This window comes from Hemicordylus capensis, chromosome 1 (genome assembly GCF_027244095.1).
Source record: "Hemicordylus capensis ecotype Gifberg chromosome 1, rHemCap1.1.pri, whole genome shotgun sequence".
Lineage (NCBI taxonomy): Eukaryota > Metazoa > Chordata > Lepidosauria > Squamata > Cordylidae > Hemicordylus > Hemicordylus capensis.
The window spans coordinates 360,265,963-360,291,821 of record NC_069657.1 but is presented as its reverse complement, the minus strand read 5'-3'; the positions used below and the strand labels follow the sequence as shown (position 1 = coordinate 360,291,821).

General features: G+C 41.5%; 1 protein-coding gene across 1 annotated transcript in view; it reads right to left on the bottom strand.

The window, feature by feature from the left end:
• UST (uronyl 2-sulfotransferase) overlaps positions 1–25,859 on the bottom strand; it is a 216,327-nt gene that overhangs the window by 100,761 nt on the left and 89,707 nt on the right. The window contains exons 2-3 of the mRNA XM_053291570.1: positions 22,138–22,181; positions 2,270–2,425 (exon numbers count right to left, since the gene is read on the bottom strand). Of these exons, the coding sequence (XP_053147545.1) occupies positions 2,270–2,425; positions 22,138–22,181 (200 nt within the window). The remainder of the gene's footprint in view (positions 1–2,269; positions 2,426–22,137; positions 22,182–25,859) is intronic.

Sequence of the window (25,859 nt, the reverse complement as noted above, 5' to 3'; positions counted from 1 at the left end):
TAAGAATGTTTCCTTTTTTGTTTTTGCACCCGTTTGCTCCCATTATTCCCCCAAATGGTGCTGCTTTGGTGCCACTGTTCCCTCTAAGGTGTGCAGCTGTGCACGCACACACCTTCCATGCCCCCTGCACGGAGATCCTTCAGAGCTGCTCACTCTCTCCCAGAAAGTGCCGCTTCCTCTGCGGCTGCTGCTCTCTCCGCACCGCCTTCCCCCTATCGCCTCTGACTCCGGAGTCCAGTCCTTGCCTGGCTCCCAGTTGTTTCTCACACCCACCCCCTCCACCTCTCCCTTCCTGCTGCTCAGGCTCTTGTGCGGGGAATCAGTTCCTTCCTCCCTTCGAGAGTCCTGTTCACTGCCACCGCCAGGGCATCGAGCCCATGTGGCTGCAGTAGTGAACAGGACTCAGAGGGGGCCGATTCTCCCCCCCCCCCACTGCACAAGGGCTCAAGCAGTGGGCAGGGAGAGATGGAGGTGTGGACTCCTGCCAGGACCTCTTGTCCTGGCAAGAGCCCACTCCTCCACCTCTCCCTGCCCACTGCTTGAGCTCTTGTGCCGGGGGGGGGGGGGATCGGCTCCCTCCGAGAGTCCTGTTCACTACTGCAGCCACATGGGCTCGATCCCCAGGCTCCCTCGTCCCTCTGAGAGTCTTGTTTGCTGCCGCCGCCAAGGCATTGTGCCTACCAGAGTGTGAAGACATGGGGGGAAAAATACTAGCAAGTTACTGCTAGTCCACTGAAATATTGTGGATAGTTGTCATCCTATTTCCAGAAAGGATACTGCAGATAAAATGAGGGTTAATTTAAAAGGTTTGAGCAATATATTTCAATAAATACGAACAGCAAGAATGCCTTATATTTTTCTACTGAACCTGTTGGTATATTGGTAGTTCTGCTCAGTATCCTGTTACTGTATGGAACAACAGGTACTCAAGGAAAGATTCCTAGTTCAGATTATTAGTTTGAGCTTTAAAAAACATTTTGCTATTGAAAATGCACATTCTTTACCTAACAGCTATTGTGCTTTTTAATATATAGACAAGACTCCAGAAATGTAGTATGGTATAGGTCAAAGCAATAATAAAGGTTGCAGCTATTGGTATCATTAATTACTGAATCATCACAAGAAAACAATGAATATTTTAAAACATTACATTTCTTTCCATGGTGTGTCTCCGTCCAGCACTATTAAAACTGTAGGAATTCTATACTATAACCCATGCTATATAATAATCTGATGACAATTTGACAAGAAAGATTTATTAGCTAATTAATTCACAAATTCAAAGGTTCCAAGTCACTCCAAAGGTATCTTTCCAGATGTTTTTCACTATGCAGTAAAGGATACTGTATTGCCAGCCTATGTAACTTTTAAGCTTCATAGTTTTCTAATTCCCAACTATGTTTAATTTACTAATGGGAGCAATCAGCACACTGTTCATAAGATGCTGTACTTTTGGAAAAAAATTAAGCAAAACCTTTCTGAAAGAAAAAGAGACGTTGAATTGTAGTAGGGAAGAGGCGGGAGGTGGCGGAGCCTCCCTCCGGCAGAACGTTGAGGTGGGGGCGATTAAAAAAATTTGCACACTGTTCTTTGTGTGGCACATTAATTCTCTCTCTCTCTCTCTGTGTGACAGTTATGTGCGCACACTGCCTTGATATTTCCACCAAGAACAAAACTCTTTCCGCTCACTGATGATAAAAATTAGGGGGAACACTGTTTGGTGCTTCTCTTCCTTAATTACAAATTAGTTTTCTTTTAAAGAGTAATCACAACCATCGGGCTGGCATTACAATGCTAGGTAGCACATCAAATTTGGCTACATAAAGGCAATAGAGAGCAATACCTCCCAGACTGGACACACATTGAAGAACCTAGACTAGAAAGGGGACAAATTAATCCTATTCAAGGCAATGTTTCTTGAATAAGTGAAAACTGCTCTCCTTTCCAATGACCACCCAAAGGTTGCTGAAAGTGGGTGGTTACTTTCAATATTTTGCAAGTCTGTAAAAATTCAGCTCAACCCTAGTTCATTCACAGTGTTATTGCCCAGAATATCCCATAAATACACGATGACAGCTACCCAGGTTTTTTTAAAAAGGTTAATTTCAATGAAGAGAGTTTACTGCAATGCCTTTTCAAGAATATTTGTGATTAACTATTCTGAGTTACCTACAGATTATCAAATATAAGCATGTTCAATTACTGTCTTCTATTTCACCAATTTAAAACTGAATAAAAATAAAACATATATATGGGAACAATAACATACCTGTTCATTCTTGGTCAGTCTTGTCTTGTTATGAATATCTGATGTAACCAAGTTGAACCCATGTCTCTCAGCTAGAATTCTTAACAGCAAAACCACAGTTCGACTCCCACACTTTCCAACCCTGTTGTACACCACTTGGCTAGGAAATGGAAGTACCTAGATAAAAATATAAGTTCATCAACCTTCCTGTTCAGTAATGTCCAAATTTGCAACATCATTTTCTGTAACTCAAGGAATAAGCATTTTAAAATTGATTCTGCATGTCTCAGATAAATAATGTTTCTTATTATTTAAGAAACAAAAGAATCTTAAGGCACTTGAGCAATCATTGCAGCATAAAATTTTATGACTATATCTCTAGTCTGCAAAAAGTGTATAACACAAAAACATCTGTTGGTTTTAAAAGGCCCCAATACACACTTTTATTGGATGTGTTTGCTTTTCAAGTATGCTAGAGATAAGATTCAGTCAGTGATGGTTTCCATTTCCTAGTAAGAATAATGCAATGACTACTCTTTTCAATTAACAGAGAGAGAGAAAGAGAGAAGAGATAGTGTGTGTGTGTGTATTTGAATATCTGCTGCTCTCTAGCTGTGAGAGAGGCAGAATATGAAAATATGTATAACTTGCTTCAGTTCTCGTGAGGCTAATTCCCATCTTAAAGTGCTACAGACCATTCAGAGTTACATCCCTTTACAAGAAAGTGTTTCTTGACAAGTACTATTTTGTCAAGAATGTTAATTTTACCTTGCCTCCTACAGCTAGCTTGAAATAACTGGTTCACCTATTAATTGCTACTCCCATAAAAGGATTATTGTCTTGGTGTTTAAACTAGCACATGAAAATTAGATGTCTCATAAGAAATTAATTTGAAAGATAAAATATCTGAACAAGTATGTAAGACAAGTTACAGCACCAACCAAGGATTTTACATATACAAATAAGCTTTCATATTGGTTTACATAACATATATTTAAAAAAACATGCCTTCCAGTGATATAAAATTCACTTCTTAGCAACTGAACAATGGCTAAATGAAGAACATATATTAAAGAATGAACCAGTCCTAAAAAAATTAGTATTCATTACAGAAATCTCTCTATTATGAAGTTTCAAAACACAGTGCAAAGTATCATTTGTATGTGTTTATTATTTAATGTTGCATACTACGAAGTCAAAATTAGAAAAGGGGAGCTGCTCTAAAAAATAAAGCAATTCCACTTTAAAATGTTGCCAGTTATAAGCAAGGTGTAGAACTCTTTTCACTGCATGCTGTCTTCATCTGTAGTACTTACCTCACCAAAGCAGCCCTCCCTCACACACATACCACTTTAAATTCACATTAATGCATTCTCTAGAGGACGGGCTGAGAAGTTAATAAGGTTTTTCTCACAGAAAGGTGGCCTCTGGGAAATCACAGCTTTCATTTACTTTTCAATTTAATTTTTAATATTTGAATTATTACCACCGCATTTCTGCCCACCCTCTGACACTGAAAGTCATACAGCTGTATCAGAAATCCATCTTCATGACTAGCCACAGGAAATATTATTTATTCATGAATAATAGCTTGCATATTTTAAAATGCTTTAATAGTACTATGCGACCATTATGCTTTATATCAAGAGATTTCCACCAACTTTAAATATGTGTCTGTAAACAAACCGAGGTGCTTAAAGAATGGCAACAGTCAATTACATTAGGATAGATATTTATTATTTATATATTTAACATATTTTTATACTTCCCAAAATGCAAGTTCTCTGGGCGGAACTTGCGTTTTGGGAATAGATATTGAAATTCTGGCTTGTTTGAAACTTCTCAGTACAGGGGACAAACTTTAATAGGACAACATATGAAGAAGTCCTGAAGAGAAGATGTGGATTGCAATTCCATGATGTTTTCATAGGCTTTAACAGGATAACCCTGCTCTACATTCATTTTGTGGAATGTCTCTCTCTGTTTCCTTAGTTTATGTTCAATCAGCTGACCTATCTCAGTAATAAGAGAAGCTGGAAGATTAGAAGTAGCTTTAATACAGCATTTAACACTGTTGTTAATATTGTCATATGACAATCACAAGGATGACTCTATAAAAAGAATGCTACAGACAGGGTTGCCACCAGGTCCAGATAGCGAAAAAAAGTCGATATCCATCACCAAAAAGGTGGAAACAGAGGACGCTTTTCACCAAAAAAAGTCTCCACTGCATAAAATTTGAATATATTTATGGGTATTATATATGTATATTTTGAGAAATATTGGATATTTTGAGAATAAATACAGCTCACCACTGTGAAGCTGATCAAGTGAGCTGTATGTCTGCTGTCTAAGTACAGGCCCCTGCTTCTTAACTGTAAATTCATCTCTAGGTAGGTTTACCTCACACACAGTCCTCTATACTCTTACTCACGCAGTCACGCAGCCTGCTCTCCCCAGCCAGGCCAGTAACCACCTCTTGGCTCGAGGCAGGAAAGCCTCTTTGTATACTGTCAGATACAAACCCAGCATCTTTGTATGCTGGCACCATCTTCTATTCGCATGCTGTTCTCTGCGACTACAAACATTCATATACTGCTTTTCAACAGAAGGTTTCACAGTGGTTTTCAAAGAAAAATAAATAAGATGCTTCTCTATCCCCCAAAGGGCTCACAATCCAAAACGAAATGCAAATTAACAACAGCATCAGCCACTGAAGGGATGTTGGGCTGGGGTTGGATAGGGTCAGTTGCTCTTCCCAGGATAAAAAGAAGATTCACCACTTTAAAAGGAGCCTTTTTACTCAGCAACGGTAACTGCTACTGAGTAAAGTTAGTTAGTTAACTGCTAACTTCTCACTGCCATCACATGAAGGAAGCAAGCTGCATCTGCCGGGCCTGCCTATCCATGCTCCTGAAGCAGAAGCAGAAGCTTCATTCTGGCTTCAACACTGGCTGGATGGTCAGGGGAATGAATGCTGGCAGGGCAAGGAGACAAAAGAGAAGCTACTCATGAGAGCAAAGTGTACTGAATGAACAAAATGTTCCAGCTTCTCCCCAGAACTTTGGACACCACAACACATACAAAAAAAAGTTGTTTGGCCCCCAAAATAGCCTCATATCCTCTATAAAAGTCCCTAGTTGGCAACCCTCATTACAGACTGATTTTCTCTACCTCTGTGACCAGCAGATCACTGAACAAAATGGATGACCCATCTCTCTTTTACTCTCATGAACCAAAAGAGCTATGAAGTATTATCTTTTCACCATCTCCTAAATGTTACCGACAACTAAAGATCAATACAAATCCAATCAGCCCAGGAGCATTAAAAAAACAAAACAAAAAATCCACAAACACACACAAAACCTCCACTAAGGAGGTTTTATCCACTAAAACCTCCACCATTTAAGGTAAGCTAAATGTTTGCCTAAACAGAAAAAGTATTTAACAGATTTTGAAACACCACACCCTGGACAGGGAATTCCACACTGTGGGCACTGCTTTGGAGAAGATGCTATGCCTTGCGCTTGCCAGCTTAGGACTAGTTGGCATAGATACAAAGTGAAATCTGCCTTGCATCTGACCATTCTTGAAAAAATAAAAATCAGCTAGATACAGATTCAAACAAATTGAGCCTTAACTGGTCGTAGAAAAAGTGGTTGGTTGTTACTGGTAGTTGAAAATACACCCAACACTTTGTATGCTACTCTTGTTTAGGTAGTGTTTAATCTTTTCTTTTGCATGGCAAGCAAAAAAAAAAAGCAAATAATGGCCTCTTTTACCATTGCATACCAGCTGCAATTCAGTTTGAGCAAGCTTCATATATTGCACTTGTGCTCTCACAAAGCAAACAAATACAATAGTCAACATAATGGAAACTCATTACACTCCAGAAGTAGAGGTTCTGTATAATATACCCTTGAAGAGCACATTCCAAAACTGAAGATAGCTATTCACAGGCGTAACCGGGGTAGGCAGGCAAGGCATGTGCCCTAGGCGCCCCTCGAGAGGGGGCGTAAAATGCCACTGACTCCCCCCCAGCACCAGGTGCCCCCCCAATACAATTTTTTAAGCTACTATGCATGCAGCTGCCTGCTGCTGGGGCTGGCTGGGCTGCTTGGCACAGCGGGGCCCCGAGAGCGCTGCTGTGGCTCAACTCACTGCTGCTGCCTGCCTGCTCATTGGCCGGACAAGTCACGGTCCCTCCTGGCTTGCATGCCGGGCCTGAGTGGGGGGTGACGGGCAGGGCAGGGTGATTCCAGATGGTGGGGCTGCCGCGTGTGGGAGACAGCAACGAGAAGCTCCCCTTGAGTCTATCTGCAGTCTGCTCAGCCCCCACTGCTCTGCTGCCCGAGACAGAGCTGACTCTGCTTCCTGCTGCTGCTGCGCTGCCCACGAACACACCTCCGAGTCCAGGGGGTGGCGGGCGGGCAGCTTCTTTAAGTATGTAAATGGAGTGGTGCTCCCTCGGTGCCTCCCAGGCAGCAGCCCCCATGACAGGGAAGTGCTCCGCTTTGCCACTCACCCACCCCTGGCTCACCTCTGTCATGGAGGCGAGCCCCCACTGCCATCAGTGGCCAGGAGAGTGACGGAGTGGAGGTTCCCCCTGCCACGGGGGCTGCTGCCTGGGCGGACTCAGAGGCGCATTCACGGGGAGTTCAGCTGGGTGTGTGTCGTGTGTGCAGCTTAATCAGTATTGTAGGGAACACAATTGAATCAGAAGAAAAAGGGGCTCTGTTGAGAGTTTTCAGAGCATTAGCGGCACACAAATTTGATGCAGCGCTGCTGAGGGAATCAGGGAGACTAAGCAGCCTGGGGGCGTTGTTTGCATTCCGTTTGTTTGTGCTGCTGTTTTTGCCCACTGCCTGTCCTGCTGCATAGTATACATTTGATAAAAACAGGTCTGTGAAGTATATCTGTTCACGCCACAGATTCCAAAGTATGTTAATTCTCCAAAATGGATGTTTATTTAAAACACGTTTTCTATCGGTTGAGTGTGTGTGTGTGTCTCTCAACCTCCTTTTCCCCCAAGAGAGGGGACACTGTTGGATATTGTTGTAGTGCCCACTCTTTCCAAAGTTTTGAAAAATATGTTGCAATCAATCCTTCCCTTCCTCCCCCAGGAAATTTAAAGAACAAAAGTGTGATGCCGTTTGAGTTTTGATGGTGTATTTGGGAAGGAGAAGTGAGGCATTGTCAAGGATCGATCCTGTCCCTCTCACCAAAATCCAATGTTTGTGGAGGTCGCCAGGCTTTTCTGGTTTTTGTTGATGGGGCGTGGAGAGTTTCTCTTCTCCTTAATTACCTTTTTGGGGACTATAGGCATACGCAGTTGGGCGCTAAGATGAGGAGAAGGATTTGGAGAGGTATGCTTATCCCCTCCATTTTCAAAGGAATATTTCATTAAAAAATATTTCACTCAAACTGGAGGGGTGTGTGTGATATCTTTTATCTAAATATTGCAACCCATACAACTGAGGTTGCCACCCTATGTTTGTTGACCTAGGACTAACCCGCCCCCCCCGACTTTCGTGTAAAGTTAACTAGGATTGCTTTATACTTTCCATTGATGGGCTAATGGAAGACTATCCACTGTTTTTTCTTTGTTGAAGATGCTTCCCAGCAACAGCCTCCTTCCTTTCCCAGCTCATACAACCTCCAGTTGTGGTTGTATCTGCACGCACATGCACCCTACAGCCCTAAGCTAGAGTGTGGGCAAAGTTGCTGGTGGTCTTTCTTTCCAGATAGTCTGTGCAGTGGGAAGAGCTGGTGGATCTCTGCTGCCCTGTGAGCAGGCAGGTGCTGTGAGCCAGGATCAGAAGTTCTATCATCATCATCACCACCACCACCATATAGTTTTTCCTTTTGTTTTAGTTTCCTTTCTGCGCTTCCCACCCTCCCGCCTCACTTTTCAGTGAGGTGCCTGGCAGGAAACAGGAGATTAACATTGCCCACTGTCTTGAGCTCCACCTGGATCACCTTGCCTGTCTCTCCCTTCCAGCCGCTCTCAGTCTGTGTGTGTCTCTCTGACCCCTGTCAGCGTCAGTGAACAAACAGGGGGAACAGCTCACTCCTAGGATCTGGTGGGACCAAGTTGCACACGGTCACGTTTTTGTGAGTAAAATCCAAAGCAGGAGCCCTTTGTGGAAGGCTGCCTTTGGGGGAAGCCTGCCTTTCTTGCTACAGAGGTTAGATGAGTACCAAAAGACCCACCTCCTGTATCTTCCATCATTTCACCACCTCTCCAAAAACGTATTTGAGCCGTAAAAACAGCTTCCCACCCCTTTCTACTGTTTGTTCACCCGTTCTTTTGACACAAGATGAGTTAATCCTTTCTGATGTGGAATGACAACTTCCTCTTTGAGTCATTTTCAAATTCATTATTTCTATCAAAATGAAATAGAGTGATTTAGCTTAAGTATAGAGGTGCTATCAAAGCATGAATATATTTGCTTTTTTATACCTGTATCCCATTGCTTTTTTATAGCTCTATCCCATTGATAGTTCTGAACCAAAAACCACATGAAATTCCAAATGAAAGCAGTGGCGCCACACCAGTTTATTCTTCTCTCTCGCTCGCTCTCTTTTTTAAAGCACCTTGAATGCCTATCAGTTAGCACTGACCATCTTATTTAATTTTCAGCCCTTGGCATTCAAAGCAGATATTTGCTTCGTACAACATTTAATAATTAATGTGATTTTAAAAGATGGGACCCACAATATATAGAGAAAACTGCACAGACCTTGTCTGCCCTCCAAAAATTGCATAAGCGATAGCTCCCAATTTTCAGTACAGTTTGTCCTTCATTCTCAAACTACTTCCTGTGCTGCTCTTTGCATATTAATTAATTAATATTATTACACTTTGTTCATAATCTCACATGTAACTTTACAAACAAAAAGAGCAATTTTACAAACCAAACTTTAAAAGCCAATGAGGTTATGTGACAGATACGCCAAGCTACCTCCTCACATTTACTGTAGATCAACTTGCAAGTATGCTTATATGCAAGGCAGGTATGCAAGGCAGACTGGAGAATCTCTACTTCCATGGAAGTATCCCAGTCTCCTGTGTCAAGCAGCAATGGACTTGCAATGAACTATGTTCCTTGCAAGGTCTGGATGGGGCCTGTACAGTTTGAGAAATGTTGCACCTGCAGCTGAGGTAAGTCACAAAGACTAACTAAATTTCCTCATGGTTTCCTAATTGAAACTGTGAGAACAGAAGGATTGTCAAGTACCCTGGCATGTGTGTGCATTGCACATACATATGCTGTGCTCGTTCATGCACATGTAGGGTGCACACGCTGACGTGCACATGTGCACAGGGTACTTCCGGACCAAGGAGGGAAGGGGGCAGCAAGGAGGTACACTGCCACCCCGCTGGACAGGGGTAATTGCACCCTCCCCTGCCCTTAAACGTGTCCCCCCCACCTTGGAACTGGCCCTCGCCATTTCTGTGCATTTCCCTATTTTCAAGCACCTTGCAGGCCACAAACCATGGTTGATGGGTCCCAGGTTGTGCAAAGCTGGCTTGGTACATAATAGTAAATAATAATAATGATGATGATGATGATGATGATGATGATGATGATGCTTAGTATTTGCTAGTATCTTAGAGCTGTTGTGGGGAACTTGTGATCCTATGTCCTGTTGCCAAGTCTCTCCCTCCCCACACTCACTCAACCAGCAAGCTGCTTGATAAGGGGGAGGCGCAAGGAGTCCCAACTCCTAAGGACACAAGCCCTTTCTTGAGTCCGTTTTCCGGCTGAGCCAATAACCAGAATGGAATACAGTGCATCAGCCTATATTATGTGTTTATTTCCATGATCATCGGAGACAAGTTACAGTCTATAAAAAGCCTGCAAAATGTCTGACCCCAGAACAAAAGGCTTGAGTATATATGAGTCCAAGCTACATCCAAAAGCAGATCAGCATGTGGACTCATTACCTATGTGGCTTTCAGCATACTTTAGCTAGATACAGACTGGTTTGGGCTGGTTCATGATCAGCTCTCCCCGCCACCCCACTAGGGGTGTGCATGGAACCGGCTGTACTGGTTTGGCTCGAGTCTGGACCGTACTCGAACTAGACCAGGCCAGTTCGGTCTGGCACCCCCTCGAACCACCCCTGGTTTGGGGGGGTAGCGAACTTTTTTTTGTTACTTACCCCCTTCGCGGGAGTTGTTGGAGGTGCCGTGGGGGGGGGGAGGACACCCAGGCCACACACAGGGAAAGGCCAAAACGGGCTGAAGAGCTGGCCAAATGGGCTGGTTTAGGCTGCAAGAGAGCCCAGCGGCGGAGAGGGAACCTCCAACAACTCCCCCGAAGAGGGTAAGTAACTTTTTTAAATAAAAAAATTCTGCCACCCCCCCAAACATTCAGGGGGTGTTCAGTCTGGGGTTGGACCGAACAGGGGATTGTTCAGTTTGACCCCAAACTGTCGAATCTGTTTGCACATCACTACCCACAACCCAAGTTCATCACTGGTCAAGCAATCCACTGACCATTCCACCTTCCATTAACCCTATCCTGTCACAGTCTTCTTTCATTTATACATGCTTATTCCTTCACACTACACAGCTTAAAATAATGTTTAAACAGCTGCACAAGTCCTCTATATTATGGGCTATGTCAACCAGTCAGTAACAAAAACAATGTGCAGTAAGCCACAAATGGCAAAATAACAGAAGAAACCTGTGTGTGACCAATTCTAATGCACATTAGACAATACAATGATCTAAAAAGGGAAGCCGAAAAATAAGATTGAAACCACTGTTATGGAATCCAGTAGCTTGGAACAGGGCTCTGGGTACACAAAACTTTGGAAACAGATCAAATAAGACCAATTTTCGTTCTGTATTCTGTAAGGAACCTAACTCAGAAACAGGAAATGATTATACAAATTATATTCTCAAAGGTCTCCAATCATGCAAACACCATTAAAGCAGACAGGGCTTAGACTAACAGGGTGCTTTGAGGACCAAGAATATTTTCCAAAACAGCATTTCAACTTTTTGATTCTACGGGCAGCAAACCTATTTCGAAGGACAAGGGAAAACAATGCTCCACAGAAAGCTAATTTCCCTAAATATCAAGAAAAATGGAACAGAACACAATTACTAGAATATTTAATGCAGCTAAATTTAGAGTTTCTATTTTCTCAATAGCAAGAAATCCTGCTGGAAATGTTTAGTTTTCTAAGGCATAAAATAATACCTTTAAAAATTCTGATTGTATACTAGGTTTTGATTTTACATTTTTTATATGAAACAGTGATTCAAGTCAGATTTCCCATGCTTCCCTATGCCAATGGATGCTATTGTACCAGCACATTGAACTGTCCAAACCTTAATTCTGAGTCTTAGTGTTGCAGGAACTGCCTGTAGTCACCCCACCCCTATCTAAATTTGGTAACAGGGGACAGGACAGAGGAGCCTATAGGCAGGTGATGCACATGTTTACATGCAAGCTCAAATGAATAAATTTGGCCTCCATTTGAATCAAACTTATATCTACTATAAAGTACTCAGTGAGTCATACAGAACAGTTAAAGAACACACCACACAATTAGGGATGTGCACGGAACCGACGACTGCCAGTAGAAGGTGGGGGGAATAGCTTTAAGGACTGGGGAGGTTTCTTGTACCCCTCCCCCGCATTTTCCCTGCCAGCGCTTTGTTCAAAATTAGTCCTGCGGGGTGGCAGCATACCTCCTTGCTGCCCCTATGCATCGTGGACCAAAAGTGGCTGGAAGTGCCCAGTGCACATGCTTACATTGCAATGTGCGCACGCGCACCGGGCACTCCTGGTTCATGACACATGGGAGAGGCAACGAGGTACGCTGCCACCCCATGGGACCGATTTTGCACACAGAGTCGGTGGGGGAAATGCAGTGGGGGCAGGAGCACCCTCCCCAGCTATTCCCCCCACCTTTGAACCTGCAGAACCGCCGGACTTTTGAACCAATTCGGAGGTCTGTAAAAGGGCTTCCAAAACGGTTCCATGCACATTCCTACACACAACAGCATAAAATCAATAGATACACAACTAAGAATAAGTAGTTTATTTTTTAAAAAACAATCCATGATTAGCCTTGTACCATTAAAGTGGGAGTAAAAAGTTTAAAAAATTAACCTTGAAGAGAACAAAATGGTATGTTGGGAATAAATGGATCTCTGTTGGCAGGAATTTCCATAGGCTGGGCGCCACTACAAAAATTGTTGTATTGTGCATCCTAAGAGACTTCAGCACTATAAACAATATTACAGGAGGCAGGAGCTTATTGGCTGATCTCAAATGAGAGTTCATCAGGAGATTAGGTGTAGGTAGGGTGTTATCAGTACACTTATGAGACTCAAATCTATTTCTCCACATCAACTTCATCAGGAAAAGGCATAACCTGCCCAAGTGGAGGTGGTAAAGGTCTGGATGAAGGATAACAAAACTAAGACCGAATTCAAATAAGATGGAGTTACTTGTACAGGGTTAGAACTCAAGAGACAATTTTCATTTGTCTGTTCTGGAGTGGTTTACACTGCCGAAGAAAGATCAGGTGCTCAGTCTGGAAGTACTTCTACATTCAAAATATATCTCTAGTGTCTAAGGTTGAGGCAGTGGCCAGGAGTGCTTTCCACCAGCTTTGGCTACATCCATGGATGCCAGCAGCGTGAACCTACGTGCATGCGCAGAGGCCAGGGTCATGCCAGGACCATGCTGGCAGCCTGCAGGAATGTCGGACAGGACACCGCTGCCCCACACAGGATCCCGAGCAGAGCACCACTGCTTGAGGCAGCTTGCAGGTTCTGCCTTAATGTTAGTAAGCACCTGATAATTTATTTTTAAAGGCACCTCTCACTATCCCGTGCCCCCAGCCGCAACTGAATACATATGTGGATAACTTCTAGACTCAGCTACTGCAAACTGGGCAAAGAGGCACTTTTTAAATGTGGTGATTCTCTTTATTTAGCAGAGAGAGAGAGTAACTGGCTCTATCTACCCCCAGCACAGTACCTCCAGTGACTGTTGCTGGTGTCTATCTTATGTTTCTTTTTAGATTGTGGGCCCCTTGGGGACCGGGATCCATCTTATTTATTTGTTATTTCTCTGTGTAAACCGCCCTGAGCCATTTTTTGGAAGGGTATAAAAATCAAATAAATAGTATAGTATAGAAATCAAAATAAATAAATAAATAAAATTTATCAAGGGGTGTCACTTTGGTTGGTTAGGTGGCTGTGAAGTGAGAGAGTAGAGGAAAGCACTTTCTAGGAGGCCAGGAAAACAAACAAATGGATCATAGAACAAATCAATCCATTTTTCACTCAATGAAACTTCACTTCACAAATCCAATTTTCACTCAAGGCACAAATGACCAGGCTGAAACTATCATACTTCAGATACATTATGCAAAGATACAGCTCCCTTGGGAAGTCCATAATGCTGGGGAAAGTTGAAGGAAAGAGAAGAAGAGGACGACCAGCAGCAAGGTGGAGGGACTCGATTACGAAAGCAATGAATGCACCACCTTAAAGACCAAGTTGAAGATAGATCATCCTGGAGAGAAACTATGTGATCGCTAAGAGTTGACACTGACTTGACGGCACTTAATCAATCAACCAATCAATCATGATCAGAAGAGCTTGATTCGAAGAGGAACAGGATGGGGTAGCAGTCACAGTTACTATCCTTTGTTTCACATAATAAAATTGTGTCATCGCAACACAACAAGTCAAGATGTAAGAAGCAGTAGTTAGGAAGACATTGCTTTCACCTAAACCTACCTTTCTATCTGGAATCAAGGAAACACCATGAACCTCCCTTATGCAGAGGCAGATCCTAGGTCCCTCTAGTTCAGCACTGTCTACTCTCACTGGCAGCTGATCTCCAGGTTCTCAAGTGGTGGTCTTTTCTACCCCACCAATTTCAGATCCTTGAACTGAGATCTCACAGTCTGAACTACACCCTCGCAACCCCCACTCCCCCCATCACATTACTCACTGTAGAATGTGTATCATATTATAAAGCACTGTCCTCAGTTCAGTCTTTCTTTTAAAGTCGTCTTAGAAAAAATTGCAATCAGCTTGATCTAAAATTTACTGCCTAAATCCCCTCAATCCTCTTTGCAGTGTTTTTGTTTCCTTTGGAGCATGCTGTAATTCCCACTGACATACCGCATGTGTTAAGAAACCTGGAAAGCTTCCCATAACAATGGACTAGCCACAGTAAAGCAAAGTAAGTCAAAACTACAAGAATAGCAGGGATTCTGGAATAAAAGTGTTTCTCCAACTATACTACCTTTTATAATAAAAGGTTCTTTAAGAGCTAGAATGCAATTGCAAAATATCTTTAATAGAAACACAGCCCTAGTATTATTCTTCCAGTAATATGGACAGCAGTCTACACATTTTGGCTGGTCTTACCAACCAGCTAGCTAGCTAGATACTTTATTTACGGCCAATGGCCAAAACAAAACAACACCACAAACAATAAACATTATTTCAGCATTCAACATTAACTCAATCATTAACTTTAGCATCAATCAATGAACTACGAATTTTAATTGCGATGTAACAAAAATTTGCTACATAAGAGATGCAGAGTGCATTATCTTCAAGTAAAAATTTCACCAGCAAATCATTCGATTAATGTTGAAACCCAGAAAGAAGCAGCAGAATCAACTGACTTATAATATTACTGTAGAATCTACAGTGTAATAAAATATGAGTGATTGATTCAGGTTCGCCCAAACCACAACGGCACAAGCGAGCCTCCAAAGGTAGATGCTGAAATCTCCCAGTTAATATAGCTGAAGGAAAGGTGTTAAAGCATGCTCTTGAAAAAGCCCAGTGGACAGTTATGGTGGACAAATATGAAGCCGGGGAAAAAACCCACCCTGGCCTTAAACTGATTGTAAAATGCCGGCAGACAAGCCAAGCTATTATTTGTGGTCACCACTGACCCAGCTCCATCTTCGAATCCTGTGTGGATCAGTCTCTCTCTTGATGCCGGGCTTTGGAGACACTTACTAGTGAGAGAGATTATCATTGCTTCTGAGCATCTCTGAAATCCTGTGCAAAGTGAGAGTGATAACCCACTCCAACAGACAAATTTTGTCTGTGATGCCACTGAAATCAGAGCAGGACCAGAGTTTTTCTTCCCCATATGGAATGAAGAGACCCACACCACTCCAAATTCTCTGCAATCGGTGGAGTATCTTGTAGGAGGGGAGTTTGTGCTGGGCAAAAATAAAATAAAATAAAGATTTATCACCACTGCTGGGTGCCTAAATACCACATCCATGGATCCCCAAATTGAACCTCGTCCCTCACTCAAGTACTCTTAATTGTTTGCAACTCCCACTGAAAACACCTCAAGCTGCATATTATGAAAGGTAGAAGAACTTTATTATATGAAGGCTTGTACAACATTGGTACTAAACAGTTTAATGTACACTATGTAATACACTCAAGCATCAGAACACACAGGCTGCAGTATTATGCAAACTTACTTGGGTGTAAGCTCCATTGAACTCAGTAGGGCTTAACAGGCTTTCGGGCAGGCTATAGGGTGGAGACTGCCTTGTTCGGCCTGATGAATGATCTCCAACTGGGAACTGACAGAGGGAGTGTGACTCTGTTGGTCCTCTTGGATATCTTGGTGGCCTTCAATAGTATTGGTCCATCTGAGGGTTGGGGTGGGAGGCGCTGCTTTACAGTGGTTCCACTCCTACCTCACGGGCAGATTCCCGATGGTGTCTCTTGGAGACTGTTCCTCAAAATCTCAACTTTCATATAGTGTGCACCTCAAGGCTCCATACTGTCTCCGATGTTGTTTAACTTCTACATGAAACTACTGGGATAGATCATCAGGAGATCTGGTGTGAGCTGTTCTCAATATGCTGATGACACCCAAATCTATTTCTCCATGTCAACACCAGGAGAAGGCATAACCTCTCTAAATGCATTCCTGGAGGCAGAAACGGGCTGGATGAGGGATAACAAACAGACTGAATCCAGATAAGATGGAGGTACTTATAGTGCAGGATCCGAATCCTGGAGACAATTTTGATCGGTTCTGGATGGGGTCACACTCCCCCAGAAGGAACAGGTACACAGTCTGGGGCTGCTTCTGGATCCAAACCTCTCCTTGGTTTCCTAGGTTGAAGCCAGAGGTACTTTTTAATCAGCTTCTGCTGATACTCCAGCTGCATCCGTTTCTTGAGATGAACGACCTCAAAACAGTGGTACATACGTTGGCAACCTCTACGCTGGATTACTCCAATGCGCTCTATGTGGGGCTGCCTTTCTAGGTAGTCCATAAACTATAGCTGGTCCAGAATGTGGTGGCCAGGTTGGTCTCTGGGTAATCTAGGAGAGACCATATTACTCCTGTGTTGAAAGAGCTATACTGGCTGCCGATATGTTTCTGGGCAAAATACAAGGTGCTGGTTATTACCTATAAAGCCCTAAACAGCTTAGCCCTGGGTATTTAAAAGAATGTCTTCGTCACCATGAGCCCCATCCCCTGTTAAGTTCATCTGGACAGGTTTGTCTGCGGTTGCTGCCCAACTTGTTTGGCGGCTACTCAGGAGCAGGCCTTCTCCGTTGCTGCCCCTGGACTTTGGAATACGCTCCCTGTTGAAATAAGAGCTTCCCCATCTCTGGCAATTTTTTAAAAAGCACTGAAAATCTCTTTATTCACCCAGGCTTTTAATTAGATTTATAGTTTTAAATTTTTAATGTTGGGGTTCTTAAAAAAGGCTTTTAATGTTAATGATTTTAATGTTTAAGCATTCTAAACTGTAAACTAGCTGAACCCGCACAGAGAATCTGTGCGGCAGTACACTCCCCCTTCTGCCCCCCTCCCCTGCCCCCTTCTGCCCCAGTCTCCTCTCCCCCCATCCCTTCTGCCATATTCTCCTCTCCCCACACCCCTTCTGCCTGTCTCCTCTCCCCCACCTTCTGCCCCAGTCTCCTCTGCTTTCTCACGACCACCATTATTTCTCTTCCGCCCTCACCACTCCCAAAGCAGCCGTACTTCCCACTGGGCGGCTTGAGGGCGGCTGCCTGGTGTCTCGCCACTTTCAATGCTGTTCCCTCCCAAGGCAATGGGTCCGGTTTCCTCCTTTCCCCCAACTCTGCCGATTCCCCTTCAATTTTGCTTCTTCCTCCTCTCTCTCGTCTGCTTCCCTTGCTGCCGGTTCCCTCCCAAAGCAATGGTTGGAACTCTCGCAGGACCTTGGACTGTTCCAGCAGGCATCCAGATACATCTCCACGTTCCCATGCAGTTCCCTACACAGTTGGCGGTAAGAAAATTAAATATATAGATTTTTAATGCTTTAACAATTTTATACTGCCCACAACCAGAGACGCAGGTTGTGGGTGGTATAAAAATACGTTGTTATTATTATTATTTTTCAAAGTGAGTGGCTGTTTATAGGTCTGATTCACACAGGACAATCTAATGGTAGATTTCAGTCCCAGTAAACCTTTTACCATAACTTTAATAAAAGTGGCAGTTGTCAAGACAGTTGGCTTACTGAATAAAGAAGAAAATAAAAACCACAGAGTGATGATGTACTCCTGCTACCATGACTGATCTGGGCCATCTCTTCCTACCTTTTTATTCCCATAATCTTTTATACAAATGTTTATAAAAATGCTTCACAGCCGAAGACACTTAGAACTTCCTACTGCCCTCTTGCATGGTTCAGTAGACCATTAGCAGTCAGATTAAGTGGTAGACAAGGGGCAGAATTATTTATGGCTTTCACAGGCAATCAACTGAACATGATCCTACTCTGGCATCTCAAAACATCTGGTTCACACTGTGAAGATCAAAGTCATAGGACTCCAATTTTCTGGATGGATTACTCTGTCCTAAAAAGCACAGCAGATAAGAATGAAGCATTTGGTACAACAAGCCTTACTAGTCTGTCCTGGATTTTTAAAAAAGGGGTTTCAAGATTGTCCTACAATCAAACAATAATGTAAAAATTCCAAATAAAAAGTATAAAAGGCAAATGGAGTTGTAATTTTCTAATTGAAAATATTCAATGTATAGATAAATATAAATTCTAGCAGAACTCTGGTGCTCCAAAAGAGCAGGTGGGTGGTTAAGACAAACATTTAGTAATGCCAAACCTTGTACGGAATGGCTACACCATTTATATGTACTCATCACATTCCTAGCCATTTTATGGCCCAATTCAAAAGCAAAATGAGATGAACACCACATTACCTGTATCTGAGCCATTTTTTGAAGGGTGGTACAGAAATAAAATAAAATAAAATAAAATAAATAAATAAATTTATTGTGGACTTTCAGAGTGCATTTTTTCAAAGATTCCAAACTTTTGATCTTTGATTTACAATATCTGCTTACTGACACAAACGGACTCTGAGCACTAAAACAGATGTGCAAATCATGTGCCAGCTCAGATAGAAGACGGATTTAGCACGTTAAGCCAAAAGCTCAAAGCAGTGGCCAAACATGTGAAATTCTTTGTCACAGATTCCACTTCAGTGACAAATAATGAGGTGGCCTCTGTTCAAGTGAAGAACTATAGACAGATCTCGCCATTTGTGGACTCAACATCCGCCGCCTGGTAACTGACATACAACCTTGGCATATGCAGGATGGTGGTGGTGAATTCTGTGTATCTGGGGTGTCGTGGAGGCCAGAAATGACCTCAGAGTTAATTTCTGGCCACCATTTTGGGAAAAGGAGACATTTTGTGGCTCTTTTTTAAAAAAAACCTTGATTTTTGGCAGGAAAATGGTGGCACTGTAGCTTCTGGGGGCATTGCTGGACAGCAGAAGACCTGTGGAGCATGGTACGGCGCTTTATTGAACTTATTTAAGCAGTTTGCCATTTTTACGCTTGCAGAAACCTAATCCCCCAATTGCTATAGACTTATTGCTCCATTATCCAAGGTTTCATTACCCATGGAAATCTGTGGGAATGGAATGGATAATGGAATCCACCTGTATTTTTTAAGACAAACAGGCAGATATTTATTATTATGTAAAACTATTTATATTCAAACCCTTTAAAAGTTATCAATAGTGAATCAGAGATGGAAATCACCACAGATACAAGGCTGTCAAACTACTATGCTTATACAATCCATTTAGCAGCACAGAATGTACTTTTTGGTCAGCAGTTTTGTTTTGTTTTTAATTAAAAAAACAGGTCCCCCGCTCCAGCCTTTCACTGACTGGTTAGACTCTTGCCTATAAAAGCTATCCCACAGTACATGCTAGTCTTGAAATGTTTCCCCCCACCCCCGCCCTGTAAGAGCAAAGGATAACATGGCTGTGGCTACCCTTCTGGAAAATATTTCTAAGAGTCAGAAATAAAAGAAACAAGACAGACACTAACCTAATAACAAGCTTTGCAATTCTTTTGAAGGAAGTTTTAAATACAAAATTTAGCTGACTAATAGAGGCTCAAGCTAATTATAGGCAAGCCAACTGGAATAGACCTCACCACTGTTCAACTTGCAATGAGCCCACCTCAAATGAGCTATCTTAGGGATTATGTTAGTCCTCCATTCCAAGCTAAAAGTACAATTGCATTTCTGATTAAATCAACTAAGCTGGGAAACACTGAGGCTTCTGAGGACAATGGATGTGCATCCATGACTTGAACTCTAGTCCTCTATGCATGGGAGGTCTTCCCCTGCCAGCCCTGCAGCTTTTTGCATGTTTATGAAAATGGGGACAGAGGCAAAGGTGGTGATGGCCTCTTGCAAACTGAGTCTAGTTCAGATAGAGTTTCCTACGTGAGATAGGTAGTTACAAACTCTTCATTTAAAAATTTGCTACCTTCACTAGTTGAGGATGAACATAGGTGAAACTAGGGTAGGGCAGCCAGGGCACATGCCCTAGGCACCACTGGGGTGGGCGGGCACCAGTGCTATTCCCCACCCCCTCTCCAATTCATGATTTTAAAAAAATATATTATTTTTTAACCTGTAACCCCTTTGGAGGGCCTCCTAAAGGCCATGGGTGTGTGTGTGTCCTGCAAGGGTTCCCCTTCCCCACGCTGGCCTTCTATATCACCACCACAGCCTATCCCAGTCTGATTTTCAGGCCTGTTCAGGCACAGAGATCAGTGTGGTGGCCGTTTTGGAGGTCACCACACATGCTCAGAAGGTTTGTGGGATTTCAAACTTGGAAAGTGCCTGCCTTTAACTTGTGTGGTGCTTTAAAATAAATGCTGTAAGAATGCACACCCAGAAATGTTGCATTTGCAATGTATTGCCATTCCTGTGTTGTGCAGTCTTACCATACTGATAAATGGCTTGTCTTTTGAAATAAGTGGTTAACATACTGCAAATTATTCCCTTCAGTTTAGCTGAGTTGTAATTGAGTTTTTATTGCTTGCTCATCCCAAGTAGATTTGCTCAAGTTTCCTTCCCTTCTAAAAAAAGTTATATTTTAGAATGTTGTCTTTAAAAAAAAAATCAATGCAACTCCCTTTTTACCTTGAACACAATTGTTTTTAAAAGACGTATTGAATAGTCATGCTGTGATTCTGGCACATGGAACCACAGCAATAAACATGCTTTCAGCTGATTAAAGGAGAGCAATGCCGCAGCTGTGCTAAAGACCCCTGTGGAAGGGGCCAAAGATAAGAAGGATCTAGTCTGCTGCAGACATCAGTTTCTTCTTAAAGGTTATTTATTATTAATTATAGTTCTTCATTGCACTTGATAGAATCCAGCATGTGTAGGACAAGAGTTGTGGAATTACATAGGAACTGATGTAAAAACTCAAAGCAAGCATGACTCTTTTACTGCAGTGCTTTCAAATAATCATGCCTTCCATGTCAAATTTAACAAAACATTATGCAATAATTTGTTTTTGTTTTACTGGCAGACACGTTCTGCTTTGAAATGCCTTATGAAAAGAAGAAAATCAGCAAATAAGAATGCAATAATGAGAGGCTTTGCCTAGTGAATTTCTACCTGTTGCTTAGGTATAAAAAGTACAGCAGCATAATGTACAGGCTGCCTTTGGAACGTATGTTATAAGAACACTTGTTCAAGCACTCAGTTTCTACCATGTCTTAACAATAGTTAGAGGCTTTTCTCAGACAAAACAAAGACACTCAAAGCCACAGATGGTAGTTACTACTTATATAGTCCATCTTCCTGAGTATATATGAGTGCATAGCAAAGAATTTGATCTAAGAATGCCATGTATAAGCACTACAGTTCTGCACATGATTATTAAAATGGGGGGGGGGATATAGGGCTGCTAACTAGATTTTTAAGTTGATCAATCATTGGCATTTTAATTAATGCATCACTAAACTGATTTTAAATAAAGTTACAATTCTCCACAATGCCAACCTAGGTACTAGCATAGTACCTAGATACTAGGTACTAGCATAAAGAGTCCCCTTTACTCACAAACCCACTGATAAAAATTTGCCAACACTAGTTAAGATTAACTTATAATTAATCTACTTAAACCAACTGAAGGAGGATGAGGGTGATTCTCACAATCACAAGGATTCAGATTAAAGAATTAATAATTTTTTACAATATTGTTGTAAAGTTAAGATTTTTTAATTACCTCATCAGTTTATTCCAGACATTCATTGAAAATACAAGTTTTCTGAAAGATGCGTGTCAGATGTTGGGACAAGGGGGGGGGAGGGGCAATTTCAGTGCTTGCCCTAGGCGCCATTTTCCCGAGTTACTCCCCAGAAGATGAATATCTATGACCTGATTTCAATGCTAATTGGCCATCTTTCCCAAAAAGGAATTTTTGTTATTGTTGCTTTCAACGGCTATTTGTATTCCACTTGTAAATTAGTGTGTAAGAGACTGGAAAGCAAAATTTGGTCAAACTGGTCAACATAATAAAACCAGCTCACCTTTCGAGGGGGCGGCCCATGATCATCCAAGTAAGTGGAATTTCCTAGAGGGAAAAAAGTAAAAATTTCAGTATATTAGTAATTTAAGATGTGACAAACTGGTAATCAACTTCTAACAATGGTTTTCATATTTAAGGCAACACGCCATTTCTTTGAAGAGATATTAATTTGACAAATAAGAGGTTTGCAACCTCTAGGGTTTTTTTAGAACAACTATACTGCATGCATTGGATTACAGAGTATTAAAGATTCCATTAGGAGAAGGTGAGATCAGGGATCCGCAGACAGCTGCTGGGATTCCACTTTCTGATTCCTGAGACAATTATGGTCAACTTAGCAAAGGTTTAAAAATAAAATAAAAAAATAAAATAATAATTTCACATTTCTCATTTATAACATCTGAAAATGAAAATTTCAAGGGTTTAGAATAGATATCAAGGGTTTTGCACACCAAGAAGTATGCCATATACAATGATCTCATACAAAACCTGCTTTAAATTTATGGATTTTCATTCTTTTTAAATGATCTAGATAATTTCTAATTTAACATTAACCTGAACTGGTTTAACAATACCATGATTTTCCAGGCCATGGCTTCTCTTCAAAATCAGCTATTTACTGATAAAAAAGTAACTGCTCTTAATTCTATTGCAGTTTGAAGTAATGCAATTTTAAAATAAAGGAATCATTTGAAATGCATATAAATAGGATTGATATCAAGTTTGTAAATATCTGCTAAGTTACTGGACAATTCATATTAGCAGCAATATACGTTCTGGATATGCAATATAAGCATTTTATTTTTATAAAAATGTAAACAAGTCCTGAATAATCATGATATTTTAAAAGGAAAAAATTAAGCAGAACCATTTTAAGTCTGATTATACTAAAACAATTTTTAAAGCCTTCCAATGATAGGTATTCTATCAGCTTCCATTGACTAATTCATCGCGCACCCAGTTTTATGCTATAATAAAATGTTTCCTGTTTTATGTTTAATCTTTATTCCATTTTCTAATCCAAATCATTTTGAATTATTTACATTTCCTCCTATTTTCAATAAATATCCACTCTGCATCAAACAGTGATCTTCTTCCATTCACACCAGATGTCACATTTCCAGTCACCGATCAGGAATGAGCATCATGGTAAACTGTAAACATTTGAACATCATGGTACACTGTGGTTAGTAGGAAGCCTTTAATGCAGCTGGGTATGCAAGGGGCAAGGAGGGAGCATTTGATTTATAGCTCATTCCTGATCTGTGACTACAGCAACTAGCACAGCAAATCAAGAGCAACCAGTGGTCTGCAATCCTAGTTTGTAGCTTACTCTACAGTTTCCCTGTTGGACTTCAGAGAAAACGGTTTAACAAACTACGAAATCTATGAGTCAGGCGCACAAGTGAAGAGTTTGAGCTGGTCCCTGGATCAACAAGCTGTGGTTTGTATGATTGGGAATGTGACATCTGAACTTTGCCAATAGCTTTATATGTAAGAGGATAGTGTTGTATGTATAAACTGTACTTTGCAGAGGAGAAACAAAAACACGACTTTTGGGGGAAAGCAGCTAGGAGATATTCAGACCAGAGACAGAGTTAAAAATCAGGAATTAAGCAAATACTTTCAATAAACAACTGAAGTACCATTTTTGGGCTTAAGTGATATAGTAACCTCCAGTTTTGGAGTCTGGTGTGGGAAATAACCAGGCTTTGGGATCGCTGAAGTTCCAATAAGTACTGAAGGGTGTTGGATGGTGCACTGAATACAGAAACTATGTTTTTTATTATAATGTATGCTGTTATTTACTTACTGTATGTGTTTGTTGCTGTGTGGCTTGGAGGGAAATAATTAATGGAGAAGTTTGTGAAGACTAAAGTTTAAGTACAACAGGAAAAAGCTGAGGTGTGGCAGCTTTTGAAAGAACTGAGATGGACTACACAAAAAACAGTAAGGAGAATCTGCAACTAGATTTCTTGATGTCTTCATTTAAAAGCAGCTGGGCAGAAGTGGATCAGGCTGGAGGATAACCATTTCCCCTGGGGCATTTTCCCCAAATGAAATTAGCCCTCCCCTGAAGCTACTGTTAGTTTGGGGTGGGCAGACATCCACATTGTAACTGTCTTTTTCCTTCACAACTAACAGCAGCTTCAAGAAAGGCATTGATCAATATAATGCAATGGGGGAATATTTTACACCCCACCTCACCGCCTACCCAAGCACTATGGAAGTGTTACTCCCCATGCTTTTAAACAAAAAAAGAGGATGTTAGGAAATCCAATCACAGACATCCCATGACACATTTAGTTGGTCTGCTATAGGAACACAGCAATGGAAGAGAAAGTTACATGTGATGAAGTAATGGTAAATAGAAAAACAAAGTAAAGCAAGTGCTGATATGAGCAAGAACTATTTTTGGCAGCAGAATTTAAGAAAAGGGAAAATCTCACAAATGCTATAAAGGAAGCAATAGAAAGTATTGGTGGATTATACAGTGGCTGGGCTGAATTGTACAGAAAGTGGAGAGGAAAACGAGAAATCAAAAACAAACTAAAATTACATATCTAGAAAAGGAGGTTATCAGCTGGCACTGATATCCAACAACAACAAAAAAGAATAAGGATGTGTTTTAACTTTGAGAAAAGTAAAATGTTCACATTTAAAAACATGGTGAATTTGCAAGCAATTTATGTTTCAAGGTGTGTGAGGGGGAAAGTTAAAAAGGTAGATATACTTGCAATTGTCATAGGTTGTATAGGCAACATTTTAGAAAACACAGCCAGAATAAGATTATCAAACTCTCAACTTGTATATTGTAGTTATATATTTCTCTCTCTCACACACAGTGTAAGAATTCTTGGTGGGTGTGTCATGCACGCCTGCCAACCAGCAGTTCCCAACCCATCTGCCCGAATTAAACTGACTTTCTCCATCTAATTTCAAATTTTGGTAGGTGAAGTAAGTTGGCAGAATCTCAGGCAAATTGGCCAGGAACCAGTGAGTGGAGGGTTTGCACAACATGCCCACTGAGAGTGTGCACTTCTGAGAACATCTGTTTCCCAGCTTCCAGGCTTGGGGGCAATTGTGTGAACCTGCTCTATATGAATAGATGAATTTTTTTTTAAGACAACAGAGGTTCTAAGTCAGAAAAGGAAATTTAGATATGCAGAAAGGGTTACACATAATTGCTGATGAAGGTTCTCAGTGTTTAAGGGGCAAAAAGCCCATGATGCAGCACAGCGCAGCTGACTGATAAAGCAAAAATGGGGGGAGGGAGCAGGCTCCTCACTGGACAGGCAGATCTAGTCTCCCAGTTCTCTCTGAAGTGTTTCACATTTTTCTTCTTTTAAATTACATATTCACCATTTTCTATGATGATGATAGAGCTTCTACGGGTGGTTGCTGGCTAACAGTAATCATTTTTCTTCCTCAAAATGTTGATCGGATCAACATTATAGAAAGAAAAATGGAATCTGCTGATTGACTGCCACTGAGAGGAATTTTTCTACTACTGCCACCACAAACAACAGCAGAAGATTAATAAAGAAGAAAAGAATCACTTTCAAGGTCATCAAAGAGTTACTCATTCCCCTTCATGGCCTGTAAAAGTAGACCACAATTGCAGGAGGAGGAGGTTTCAGATCAGCCCTAACAGAACTTGCAGATATTCACAGAAACTGATTAGTAGGACAATCAGGAGAGAAAGAAAATAACTACAATTCA